The following is a 14458-nucleotide window of genomic DNA, read 5'->3' as shown; positions in this document are numbered from 1 at the left end:
AAGCCAAGATAGAAGGGTGGGCACCTCAGGCTCGCTGGCTGGCCAGGCTAGCCAGGCTTCAGGTTCAAAGAGAGAGCCAGTCTCAGAAAAATAAGATGAGGTGATCATTGAGGGAGATACTCAGTGTCAACCTGCGGCCTACACACACACACACACACACACACACACACACACACACACACGAATATATCTGGAAACAAGTTAATTGATTTTTTTTTTACTTTTATTAAGAAATCTTTGCGAGAGATAGTTCAGCAGTTAAGAGCACTGTCTGCTCTTTCAGAGAACCCAGGTTTGGTTCCCAGCACCAATATCAGGTGGCTTCCAACTACCTGTGACTCAATTCCTAATGACCCACCACCCTTTCCTGGCCCCTCCAGACATCTGCACAATCATGGTTCACATACATACTCATGCACAGACACATAAATGAATAAATAAATCTTTTAAAAAGTATTTCCCCTTTCTTAATTATATTTGATTGTTTTCCAGGATATTTCTTTAAGCTAACATAAGAATATGGAAACTTTAAGTTCAGTAGTTGACAAAAGAATGGAAATTGCAGTCAAGCTATACACTAAATATTGTTTTGGGCCTAGAAAGATGACTCAGTGGATAAGACACTTTCTTATATAAGCGTGAGGATCTGAGTTCAGATTCCCAGAACCCATTAGAACCTGGGTGTGCTGGCACAGATCTATAATCCCACTCTGGGAGGCGGAGACAAGATGCACTCGGAGGTTTACTGGCCATTCTAGCCAATTAGTGAGCTCTAGGTTCAGTGAGACCATTTCTTAGAAACCAAAGTGAAGGGCAGTAGAGGAAGACCTCTAACATCAACCTCTGGCTTCCACATGTGCACATATGGGGTTATCCACCCATACCCACACACTTGCACATATATCCAAGAACATGTTCTCTGAATTTCTGCATACTAATTAGAGAGCATTTCATTGCCAGCATAACAGATCCTAAAACCAGATTAGTGCATATGTGTATGTGTTTGCATTCTTAAAACTGAATCATTTTTTCTTGCCTTTATCATCTTCTGCTCCCATAGTCAATGCATTAGCTCACAATTAGATGAGCTTCTGTGTCCACCAACAACAGTAGAAGGAAGAAACGATGAGAAAGCCCTCCTGGAACAACTGGTATCCTTCCTCAGTGGCAAAGATGAAACGGAGCTGGCTGAGCTAGACAGAGCGCTGGGGATCGACAAGCTTGTCCAGGTACATGTTCAGACTTGGCCTGAGTGACCAGAGTGATCTTAAAGGGATGGTCCCTTTGGGTGATGAGCTTCCAAAGAGCATTAATTCAGAATGAACATAGTCTAAGACTTTCTAGAGATAACTTGCACCCAGATGCAAATTTATGTAGACATATATCTCATTCATTGCCAGACTTTGTTTATAAAATATTTTGGCTTCTTTTCCAACAGGGAGGTGGGTTAGATGTATTGTCCGAGAGATTTCCACCACAGCAAGCAACGCCACCTCTGATGATGGAAGAGAGACCTGCCCTCTACCCTCAGCCATACTCATCTCCTTCTCCTACCACCAGTCTCCCTGGTCCTTTCCAAGGCATGGTCAGGCAGAAGCCTTCCCTGGGGACTATGCCAGTTCAAGTAACACCTCCCCGAGGCACCTTTTCACCCAACATGGGCATGCAGCCCAGGCAGACTCTAAACAGACCTCCAGCTGCACCCAACCAGCTGCGGCTTCAGCTACAGCAGCGGTTACAGGGACAGCAACAGGTGAGTGCTGTTCTCTGCAGTTGATCCTTCCCCAAGGTCTATGCCAAAGCTCTGTGTGACAACCCAGTCGCTACAGTGAAAGAACCCGGTCCACTCCCAGATGGTGGTGAAAGACTCAAAAAACCATCCTCGGACAGCTAGGATAGCAGTAAGAGACCTTTTATTAAAGAATGCTAATTGTAGCAAAGTACTGTGAAACGTACAGCTTAAAAGCAATATAATTTTTTAAGATAGAAACTAGGTTTAGATTAGATATCATATAATTACTAAATTAATAAAGAGAACTGTAGCTTAGTTTATAAGGTAGAACAAGAAATACCATTGGATTGCTGAGACAAAGTAAAATTTATGTTATTTAAAGTTAGTAAGATTGAAATCTAGTGATATTATAAATGAAAGAAAAGATACATTTGAGGGCCTGGGATTTGTGCATGATTTTAATGTCTTGTGTGACAGGAAATGAATTGATGCAGTGCTGTAAATATTAAAGATTGTATTAGCTGGAGCTGGGGAGATGGCTCAGAGGTTAAGTGTACTGGCTGTTCTTTCAGAGTCCTGAGTTCAATTCCCAGCACCCACATGGTGGCTCACAACCATCTGTAATGAGATCTGGCTCCCTCTTCTGGCCTGAAGGGATCCATGCAAGCAGAACACTGTATACGTAATAAATCTTTAAAAAAAATTGTATTAGCAACAGGCAGGGAGGTCATCATCAAGGACCACAGAGGCAAATGATATAAAATGCCATCTCTAAGAATCATGACTGAGCTTGTAGGTCGTTGCTGCTTGTTATTAATTTTTCAACCATACGTGTATATTTCCTTGAGTTTCTAGAAAAGTATTCGAAGACATTGCTTAGAGCTGTACTAACTCAGGAAGGAAAAGAAATAATAAGATATGTTGGAAATCTAGGACATGGTAGAAGACATTTCCAGCATACTCCAGGCCCTGTGTTCAACCCGTACATCCTAGAAAAAGGAAGGGCAGTATGGCGTAGTGGCTACACGAGTAACCAGTTCTGAATGCAGAAACAGTCAGATAATTCCTTTGCCTCATAGAGAAACATACGGATCATATAAGAGAGTGTGACGCTCTCAGCACAGTGCCTGGCATATTGTAGCATTTAATGAGGACTAGCATTGTACAATTATATTCAGCAAGTATAATAAACCGTGTAAATGCATTTCTGTTCTATAAACAGAGGGAGATGATGAAAGAGAGGACAGGGAGAGATGAAATGGAAAAACTAAATGATGTAATAAAAAAGAAAGGAATGTGTTTAAGATGCTAGGATAAAATAAAGCACTCAATGCTGAGTTAAGAAATGAGAGAAAGAGAAATAAAAGTCATATTCCTAAGGAACTAGTAAAGACAAAGGACTTCTTGTTGGACTTGCTGGTTCCTTGGGTCTTGTTGTGGATGTGGGGTTCTCTGTATTTCTGTAGCTTCTGTTTTGTTTTGTTAGCTTTCCAGACAAGGTCCGTATTGCCCAGACTGTCCTCAAACTCAGAATTCTTCCACCCCAACCCACCAAGAGCTGAGATCACAGACGGGAGCATCATCACACCCAGATCTGTTGTTCACTTTCAGAAAAGGAAATAATCATAGAAATATTGGTCATCTTAACTAAACACACTTGGGGTGCCACTCTAAGCACCCTAAAAGATGCAAATAGTGAATCATACAAGGAACTTAAGTAGTCAAAACTGCCTATGTTTGTGTCTGCCAGAAACTTTGAATCACACTGGACGCAGTGTGCGAAGGGCTAAGTCAGAAGAGTAGAGATATGCTTATGTTCTTAGTTTACAAGCTGAAGTTAAGAAAATAGGGTCTGAAGTTCAAGGTTCAGTAAGCAAGGCCCAGTGAGTAATGAGGTCAGGTTCCTGAATTAATGAAGCAAGTTTCATATTCAGTTCAGGGGAAAAGGCTGGGTTTGTGTCCATTTGTTCCAAAAGTGGCAGGTGGCTAATGAGCAGAGAACTGCAAAGAATATCCATGAGGTAAGGATGCACCAAAGGAGAATGCCGGCATTCTCCTCGAAAGCCTGTTCAAAGTGGCAAGTGTTTTCCAACTCAAAGAAACAGAATTGCGCTTTCTGTATACTTACAGCCATGGTCTTTTAAGTGTAGTAAGTGCACAGGTTGGGTACCAAGAGTCTTTTTGACTTCTTTTTAAAAGCACCTTTAATTTTAAACAATTGTGAATATTTTCTCTTATTCCTCAAGGCTTGAAATTTGTATTTTAACATTTGTATATTGTATTAACTTTTCCTCGAAGTTTTTTTTTTTTTTCCCCTGATCTAATGTGAGTCAGCAAATAAATGAATCCAGAATTAAGAGGTAAGCTGTTAGGCAATAAGAAACTTAATCACTGCTCATAGGGCTCTTTGGGTCTTTATTTATTTCTATTGTTTGTTCGTTTTGTTTTGTTTTTTGAGACAGGGTCTCTGTGTGTTACAGCCTTGACTGTCCTGGAACTAGCTCTGTAGATAAGGCTGGCCTTGAACTCACAGAGATCCACCTGCCTCTGCCTCCCAAGTGCTGGAATTAAAGGCGTGAGTCACCACTGCCTGGCTGATTTTTTTTTTATTTGTATAAAACTCTAATAGGCTTTCTTTTTACATATAGTTTAGTAAAACATATCCATAATTATCCATTTATATAATTTACAAGTTATGAAGTATTAAGTAAACATCAAGTAACAAATTGCTGAATTTCATGGCCTATGCCTATATTACCAGCTAGCTACTCAGTAAACCAATGCAAGAGGATTAGTGGGGGCCAGCAGTTTAAAACCACTCTGGGTAACAGTGAGAACTCAGGGTAGCTCAGAAGTAGAGTGCTTGCATAGCATGTGCAAGGTTCAGTCTCCATCACTTCAGTAACGATAATAAAATAACAGCAGGATGTAGTAGTAATGTGATTCTTACCAGCCCTTCGAAGGGGTTATTCTTACCAAATTACATTGAGGAAGACAGTTTTAATCTATAGATTACTTAAAATGAAATAGTCCAGATGTACGTTATTATTGCTGATAAAGTAAAGGGATGCCTAGACTTGTGACACCAGCCTGATCTAGACTGAACTTCCAAACCAGTGCCCTACAGATTATTCTGGGAGATAAATATTGATAGTTACAAATCAGGAAAAAAGGTTTTTGATGAACAAATTGCAGTCTACCCCTTCTTGGAGATGCACAGTGTGCTTCGGCCAATTAAAGGCGCATTAAATTACTGCAGTAAATAAATCTGCTTCACCTTATGTAACCCTCATTTCCAATACGTCCTACAGCACAGTATGCTATTTTCCTGGCACATCTATTAATATCCTGCAGAACAATGTTCTTTAGAACACCAATTTGGGAAATGTGGGTCTAAAGTGATTACTTCTTCTAGTTAAATAAATAATCCATTTTCTCAGCGCATTTGTTTCTTATGTAATTCTCTCTGGCTAATGATATCGTGTTGGATTTTCCCCAAGTATATATAAAGATCCAAGTGAGAGTGCGGCTGGGGGCCTTGACTTTCCATTTATCTCCCAGACCTTCGCAGGGCTGTCCTAGCTTCATACCTGCTTTTCACTTAGGATATGTGAAGATCTAAAGTGTTTCTTTTTGTCCTACTTCCCCGAAGTAACTATTCACACGCTTTCAGAAGCACACTAATGCTGCATGTGTGTATATTTATGTGTATGTCCTGCCTCTCAGTGTTCTGAAAGGAGCAGTTGTCTGATAGATGGTGGGAGTGACCGGGTGTTTTGGCAAATAGAACGGGAGATGTTGCTAAAGCCACGCTTCTCACTGATCGGCAGGATTTGTGCCGTGTTTGCCTGTAGAGGTATCATCCTCCCTTGTCTTCATTCTCCTCAGTTGGTGCACCAGAACCGGCAAGCCATCTTGAACCAGTTTGCAGCCACTGCCCCTGTTGGCATGAACATGCGGTCAGGCATGCAGCAGCAGATCACGCCTCAGGTAAACTTTTCCAGCTCAGGCAGTGCTGCTTAGCGTCGGCTCCAGTGCTGCTGTGGCCTGGGAGCGCAGCTTGACGTGATGCTTGTGCTGTGAACTGCTGCAGCAGGAATAGTAGCCTGCTTGTCCTGCTCTTTCTGGTACCTCTTCTAAAGGCCAAGGTTCTGTGTTTCGTTTTACTGTGTTTGTTATTGTTTTGTGATACTGGATGGTCAAGTAGAACACTGCACCATGACCAGCCTCAACATCAGCATTTTCTAGGTTGATTTAGTTTAAAGGTCCTGGTTTATTGACCTAAAGTCATAAATTTTACACTTAAAAATAACTGGATGGTGGCCAGTGAGATGGCACAGTGGGCAAAGACACTTGCCTCCTAGCCTGGCAACCCGAATTCTCCAGAAGGAAAGAGTCCACTCCACAGAGTTGTCTTCTGGCCACTACAAATGCATATGGCACACATACACACACACATGAACAATAATACAGTGAACACTTTTAGAAGAACTGGGTAGATCACTTTTAGAAGAACTGGGTAGATCCAGGTAGGGTAATCTCAAGCACTTAAGAAGCTGAAGCAAAAGGATCCCAAGTTTAAGACCAATCTGGGATAATTGTCAAAACCATACTATCCCTAGGGCTTCACTCTTAAAAAAAAAAACCTGGATGGCCTTCTGAATGGGATCTAGTATTCACTCCCATATATGTTTTAATAGTTTTACTTCAGCAACTTAAGTTTTCTTAAGCCAAGGTGATGTAAATATTGAGAGACAAGAACTATAAAGAAGAATCATAATCAAACAAAACTCTTCATGGGCTGGAGAGAATCATGGCTCAGCAGATAAGAGCACTGGCTGTTTTTCCAGAGAACCCACGTTCAGTTCCCAGCATATAGGTCAGGTGTCTCAAAACATCTGTAACTCCAGTTCCAGGGGATCTGACATTTCTGGCCTCCAGGAGTACCTGCACTCATGTGCACGTACCCATGTGCAGATATGCACACCTTTACATAATCAAAAGCATTAAAAAAAAATAAATGGGACTGGAGAGATGACTTAATGGTTAAGAGTACTACCAGAAGTCCTGAGTTCAATTCCCAACAACCACATGGTGGCTCACACCTGTCTGATCTATAATGAGATCCAGTGCCCTCTTATGTGTGCAGGCATACATAAAGGCAAAGTACACCCATATACATAAAATAAATAAATAAATCTTTAAAACAAAACAAAAAAAATAAGGGGCTGGAGAAATAGCTTTGTAGGTAAGAGCACTGGCTGCTCTTCCAGTGGACCCAGATTCAATTCCCAGCAACCACATGGGAGCTCACAACTGCCTGTAACTCCAGTTCCAGGGGAATCTGACACCCTCTTCTGGCCCATGGTACACAGACATACATGAAGGCAGAACACCCGAATACATAAAATTTTAAAAAAGAATCTTAAAAATAAAACGGGCCTGGAGAGATGGCTCAGAGGTTAAGAGCACTGGCTGTTCTTTCAGAGGTCCTGAGTTCAATTCCCAGCAACCACATGGTGGCTCACAACCATCTACAATGAGATCTGACTCCCTCTTCTGGCATGCAGGCAGAACACTGTATACATAATAAATAAATAAATTTTAAAAAATAAAATAAAATAAAACAATAAAAATAAATCTTTAAAATCTCATCATGAAATGGACCTTGATAAACTTGGGACAAATATAGGAAGCCTCCACTAATCAAAGGATGGTGCTAATGAGGCTGCTTCTAAAACAGATATGAGCATCTTCATGAGTCCAAATACGAGTTTCTTGGTATTTTAAGTTGTAAACCTCAGTGTTAGATCCCACGTAGGAATAATTAGGTTGTAAGGATACAAGACCCCACTTTAGCAATTCACATGATTTCTCTCTTTTCTGGTTTTTCCAAAGTGGACAACATCTAGTTGGCAGATTTCATTTTAAGGAAGATATATATATATATGCTTCAGTCAGATCCTCAGTCTAAAATGACACCTTCTGAAGAAGGCTTTATTGATATGCTATGTTGCTTTTCATATGAAAACTGAAAAGTGATTTCAGCCTAATTCACCACCTCTTTCCTCATCCATAATCATGTAGCTATTAAGCCACTTATGATAATGCCTAGAGTATTATTATGCTGCATAATGATATAAAATAGCTGTTTCCATTTACTTCTGCTGATGATCTTATTTCTAGTTAATTATTTTCTTTTTAAATGATAATTTGTTAGGCACTGAATCTCCCAATTTGTAGTTTTCCACATTTTAATGGCATTTATAAGTTTTCCTAACCATAAAGGTAATATCTATTTATTACAGATAATTTGAGAAATACAGAAAAGAATAATGAAGAAAATCAATATCACTTTCAATCATACTTTTTTCATTTAAACAGAGTGCAGCAGTAAAGACAATGAGGAAGGGGAAGAGAAACAGACAAGTGCATTAGAAATGGAAGTCTCACTACGTTAGGGTGTACCCATGGTCTCACTGTATTAGGGTGAACCCATGGTCTCACTGCATTAGGGTGAATTCATAGTCTCACTGCATTAGGGTGAACTCATGGTCTCACTGCACTAGGGTGAACCCATGGTCTCACTGCACTCATGGTCTCACTGCATTAGGGTGAACTCATGGTCTCACTGCACTCATGGTCTCACTGCACTCATGGTCTCACTGTGTTAGGGTGAACTCATGGTCTCACTGCATTAGGGTGAATTCATAGTCTCACTGCATTAGGGTGAACTCATGGTCTCACTGCATTAGGGTGAACCCATGGTCTCACTGCACTCATGGTCTCACTGCGTTAGGGTGAACTCATGGCTTGACAGTTTATCTCACCTCCTTGAAGTGTTTATGAATCTCAGTGGTTTTCTTGTTCAGTATCCCAAAACTAGTTAACATTTACTTAGAGTTTTTGTATGTAGTTCTTTTTGATATTCGTTTTTGAATTTGTGTTTAAACAGCTAATAGATATTATCTTAGTGTTTATTAGCTACTTGTGGCCTATAAAATGTACTTAGGGGTTGGAGAGATGCTCAACACTTAAGGGAACTGGCTGCTCTTGCAGAGGATGCTGGTTTGGCTCCAGCACCTACATGGTAGCTCACAACCACCTGTAACTCCAGTTCAAGGGGCTCTGACACCCTCTTCTGACATCAGCAGGCTCCTGCATGCATGTGGTACACACATGTGCACATAAAATAAATAAAATATTTTTTAAAATTAGAATATACTTGATTTAATTTTTCCTGTGATTTTACTTAACGAATCCTTTTCCATTTTAGTTCCCTCGAAGCCTAATGGTTGCTACATTTTATTTTGCTCCAAGCTATCAAGCTTTATCCTATAAGTCTTTTCAAATAGGTAGATGATTATAATAATTTTAGTAAGTAAGATATTTTTTCCTTGATGTGAGAAAGACGGGGGAGCAGAATGGTACATGCACAGAACACTGCAGTTGATAGAGGAGCAGACCATTGCCCAGAGGGTTCGATGAGACGCTTTTGTTTAGTTTTCCTTTTTCCTTCCTTTTTTTTTTTCTAATTTTTAGTTTAGTTTAGTTTTTATTTACTTTGTGGGGGGAGGCTACAGGAGTGGAGGGCAGATATGAACAACTTTTAAATGAGTGGGATTGGAGTGCATGATGTGAAATACCCAAAGATTCAATAAAAGATTGTTTTAAAAAACAAAAATAAATCAACATTTAAAAAAGGTATTTTTTCCTTCTATGTAGCCACCCCTGAATGCTCAGATGTTGGCACAGCGTCAACGGGAATTGTACAGTCAGCAGCATCGACAGAGGCAGATTATACAGCAGCAAAGAGCCATGCTCATGAGGCACCAAAGTTTTGGGAACAACATCCCTCCTTCATCTGGACTGCCAGTTCAAATGGGGAACCCCCGTCTTCCTCAGGGTGCTCCACAGCAGTTCCCCTACCCACCAAACTATGGTACAAATCCAGGAACCCCACCTGCTTCGACCAGCCCTTTTTCTCAACTGGCAGCAAATCCTGAGGCGTCCTTGGCCACCCGCAGCGGCATGGTGAACAGAGGCATGGCAGGAAGCATGGGAGGGCAGTTTGGCGCTGGCATCAATCCTCAGATGCAGCAGAACGTCTTCCAGTATCCAGGATCAGGTATGCCGCCCCGCCGTGCTCAGGTCGCTTTCTAATTCCCCTGGAGATACTTGTGCTGCTCTGCACGTGCCCTGACTTTGGGACATGTGCTCCAGAGGAAGGGTTAAGTGGTAAAGTCAGGAGAGGCAGGCTCCAGGCTCAGTTACCACTGTATGGTTATGTGCTTTCAGACTTTTCTCAGTGTGGTTGCTGACATTCGTAAATTTAGGGACTATAAAACTTCAAACATTTTATGTACAAAGCAAATTCACTTACTTTTCTCTCCTGGATCCTGTGAAATCTACTCAAAGTCCTTCTCAGCTGGCAGTTTTAGTGTATTAACTCAGAGTCATTGAATGATTTTGTTTTGGTAATTTATATAAGGATAGTCAATATTTAACAAGTATCTCAGACTTCTTATTGATGATACCACTTTTAGCTAAATAAAAAGTCATTTTTAGTTATGACTTCCTTCACAGTGAATAGTCTGATTTATAGAAGTTTTTTATTTTTTAATCTGTTTTCATTGTTTTCCACTCTCTTCATCCTAGACAATGATCCTTTTTATTTTTTATTACTTTGAGATTCTAAAAGGCAGTAGTGATAATGCATACTTGATTAATCTATCATGTTTTAACCATATTTATGCAAAATTAATGACCAGTTCCTGAAAAAAGAAACCCCTTGGTTATCTAAATGAACTAAACATGGATTTTAAAGCTGCTTAGGAAAGTATCCCATGAAAAGGTAACCAGTGGACATGTGCAGGCAGCATGTGCCCCCAACATCTGAATCCAGACCAGCTACTGTTAACAAAACAAAACAAAAACAAAAAAAAAAAAAAAAAACTTTTACAAAAAGTAACTTTTCTTTGTAAAGTCAATATTCATAATATAAGCAAAACCCAGAAGGTGGCTACAGCAAGGAGTGTAGCTTTATTTGCTTGCAAACTGAAATGAAATGGCAATGAGCAGCTTCAAAAGAGTACTGTAAATGTGTTACTCTTCATTGACTAACAGTGCTTCAAGATGCAAGTGTTTCATCTCTCCTCTGGACTGTAGAAGTCCTCTGCAGGACAGCAGTCGGGGCTCTGACAGCAGGTTTTAAGTTGGTGGAGTCCAAGTTCCAGAAAAGCTCAACCTTTTTCAGATCCCTCAAGAAAAGAAAGACGGGAGTGAGGAACTGCAGGCCAGTACAGGAAAGGGCAGGAGGATGGCAGGGCAGAGAGAGCAGGGAGGAAGAGAGGGCTGGGAGGGGAGGGGGAGAAGTTAGTTTATTGCGTCCTAAGGAAACACAGATGCAAGGACTTCCAACTGTGTTTGTTTTATGCTTCTGTTTCTGTTGCCAGTAAATTTGACACAACTGAGACCAGAGCTTCAGCTCTCCCTCAGAGTCCTTGTTGGCCAAGTTCTCCTTTCTACTGGGCTCTGGATAGTAACAATGTCAGTGCAGGTTAGCAGCTGTAAGCAGTGGCCCAGGCTGGGAAGCTGTACATGTAGATGGCAGAGAGTGCAGGGCTTCTGTACCTTCCACTCAGTTTTGTTTTCCACTTACAAACTACTTTTAAAAGTCCCCTTCAACGTTACTTTAAAACTGGGGGTGGGGGCCTAGAGAGATGGCTCAGTAGTTAAGAGCACTGGCTGCTCTTGCAGAGGGACCCAGGTTTGGTTCCCAGCACTACATGCTGGTTTATAAATACCTGTTACTCCAGTTCCAGGGGAGCCAGTGCCCTCTTCTGGATTCCACTGGTACCAGGAACACACATGGTACATATGCATACATGCAGGCAAACACTCATAAACATATAAGAAACTTGTTTAAAAAATTTAGGTAATAAAATTAAAAGGTAAACACAAAAAACAAAGGCAACCATTCTAACATACATGCTGTGTAGAACAGGAAGAAACATCAAAAAGCATGGCAATGGGGGCTGAGGATTTAGCACAGTTGGTAATAGTATACATGAGGCCCTAGTGCTACGTAAACCAGCATGGTGGTACGTACCTATAGTCCTAGCACGTGGGAGGTAGAAGCAGGATCAGAAGGTCAAGGTCATCCTGAGCCACATGTCCCTTACAATGCCAGTCTGGGTTAAGACCCTTTTTTTCTCAAAAAAAAAAGTATTGCAGTGTGCTTGGATTCTCTAATTTGCTCATTTTAACTCTGTAGCATAATATCTAGAATATTGTATCTTTTCTCCTCTGGGATATGCCTTTCTTCTCAAAGAAATTGTTTCATCACATATATAATTAACAATACATCAAACACAAACATTTTAAGACTGCAAGCAAAGAAAAATGTAAATGTAGAATTCATAAAAAAAAAACCCATCCACATAAAAGTGAAAATAATGTCAAATACAACAATGTACCCTAAAGAGCCATAAATGAAAGGAACATTTCTCCATACAGTCTAAGTCCAAGCTTTTTTCCAGCGTTTGCATTAAATGTAGATACAGACTACATAGCTTTATTTATATCAGGTTTTTAAAAAATAGTTAAGCATTGAGTGAAAGAAAGTTTAGAGGCTATACAAATGACAACTTTCACAGAAAATCTAAAGTATGTTTTAAGTTCCAGCCTGTGAAGAATATGAAGTGAGTAAATTAAGTATGTCTCTGGAGAGACTAACCACACAGGAAGACAGAAGTCACAGTGACAGAACACAGCAGACTCTTCTGTACTGTATTGGTGAAATTATTAAGGCCACTCCACGTAGTTAAAAGGAGATTTATTTAATGGCATAACTTACAAATGAAGGAATAGGTAGGTTGAGGGTTCTGGGAAAGACTCAGCAGTAGTCCGGCACTTCCCGAACTCAGGTCTTCAGGCCCTCCCTTGGCCCCGCCTTGTGGGCGTGATAGTTACCAAAACCTCAATGGGGGTTGGAACTTCCAGACCAAAGCTGGAATGGCTACCCACTACAGTACCGGGATCTGCAGTTGTGTCTGCAAGACTCAGAACGCAGCGGGATGCTCGTAGGGTACGGGCACGCAGCAGGCCAGCATCCTGTGTGAAGGGCTGGACATGCACCGCTCTTGCAGAGGACCTGTGTTCAGTTTCAGCGCCCCCCCCCCCCCCCCCCCCCCCCCCCCGGCAGCTCACACTGCCTGTGACTCCAGCTCCAGGGGTCTGACGCTCTCGTCTGCCCTCTGCAGGCACCAGGCATGCACATGGTGCCATATACATATGTCCAGACACTACTCACAACATAGACACATAAAAACGAACCTTTAAAAAAATACACTTGGGGTTCTGAGGAAGACTTGAAAGAATTATACTAAGTTATTATGAGCTGCTCATGGCATCCTCTTCTTGTAGGCTTTTATAACTTTGTCTTAAAAGCTTTCAGCTGTGAGATACATTTTCTTAGGGAAACAATTGTAAAAGCGTAATAAAAACATGAAAAAAAAACAAAACACTTCTTAAGGGGCTCCTACCTTAGCCTGAGGTAGAGTAACAGGGGCCATATTTATTCTTCCATGTGAAAGAAACAGCATCAGACAAAGAGCAGGAAAGAGCAGTCTAGAGATTGACAGACTGTGCTGTAGAGCAGAGTCCAGCTCAGGAGGCTGGGAAGGCTGGGTCTGCACAGAGGGTTCCTACAGGCCTCAGTGTGCATGCGCGCACGCACACACGCGCACACACACACACACACACACACACACACACACACACACACACACACACAAAGCAAGACCAGAGCAGCAAACCCGAAGATTAGAAGAACAGTATTTAAGTTCACACAGGGCCACTTTCTCTTCTGACTAGCCTGGAAAACCTCATAATGCATGGGTATCAAGCAGAGTATTGTTTTGCCTCAGTAGTGGGGCAAAGTAAGTCCTAGCCCAAGCCTTGTTCTTGATTTCTCTAAGTACAAGACCCTAAAAGAGCTGAGGTTTCCATATAACCTGACCATGGCCCAAATAGTGAGCTCAGGAACACTTAAATATTTGACTTTTAAAAAATCCAGCTCTTAAAAGGGTAAAATTCAGAGAATCTGAAGTTTGGCTTTTAAAACCATCAGACATGCAAAGAAGCAGGAAAACGTAGCCTGTAATAATGAGAAAAAATAGCCCTCAAACGCAGCCCAAACTCTTTGAGAAGACAAGGGGACCAGAGGGAGAGGGATCAAGAGAGGACAATGACAGAGGTGAATATAATCAAAGTATATTATAGACATATGTAAAAATGTCACAGTGAGACCCACTATTGATACAACTCACACACTAATAACAAACTGTACAGATGATAGAATGATTAGGAACTTTAGTGTTCAAAAATAGGAACTTTAAGGACTATGAATGTGTTCTGTGTGTTCTTTAAGTTAGAAGGAAACTTGAGCATATTAAATAGATGTGTAGATAATATCAGTAAACTAGAAATCAAACTTAGAGAGGGGGATAGGTGAGAAATACAGTAGGTGGGGTGAACAGCTGAATAAAACTTATGTAAGAAGAGAATGACAGCGGAAACTATTCAAGATGAAAGATGAGTAAATGTGCAGGGCACGGTGCCCACACCTTTAACCCCAGCACTTGGGAGACAGAATCAGGTGGATCTCAGTGATTTGGATCAGCCTGGTCTACATGGTGAATTCCAGCACAGCCAGGACTACAC

The 14458-nt window shown here is 41.1% G+C and overlaps 1 protein-coding gene across 8 annotated transcripts in view; it reads left to right on the top strand.

Annotated features, from left to right (window-relative positions):
* Nucleotides 1-14458, top strand: part of Ncoa1 (nuclear receptor coactivator 1) — a 200962-nt gene that overhangs the window by 169950 nt on the left and 16554 nt on the right. For all 8 annotated transcript variants that reach the window (XM_037198117.1, XM_028875282.2, XM_037198118.1 and 5 more), the window contains 4 exons: nt 1061-1229; nt 1439-1753; nt 5621-5722; nt 9458-9860. In XM_037198117.1, the coding sequence (XP_037054012.1) occupies nt 1061-1229; nt 1439-1753; nt 5621-5722; nt 9458-9860 (989 nt within the window). The remainder of the gene's footprint in view (nt 1-1060; nt 1230-1438; nt 1754-5620; nt 5723-9457; nt 9861-14458) is intronic.

Source organism: Peromyscus leucopus, chromosome 22 (assembly GCF_004664715.2).
Source record: "Peromyscus leucopus breed LL Stock chromosome 22, UCI_PerLeu_2.1, whole genome shotgun sequence".
In the NCBI taxonomy this organism is placed as follows: Eukaryota; Metazoa; Chordata; class Mammalia; order Rodentia; family Cricetidae; genus Peromyscus; species Peromyscus leucopus.
The sequence above is the reverse complement of the archived record's forward strand: the minus strand, read 5'-3'. Positions and strand labels throughout refer to the sequence as shown.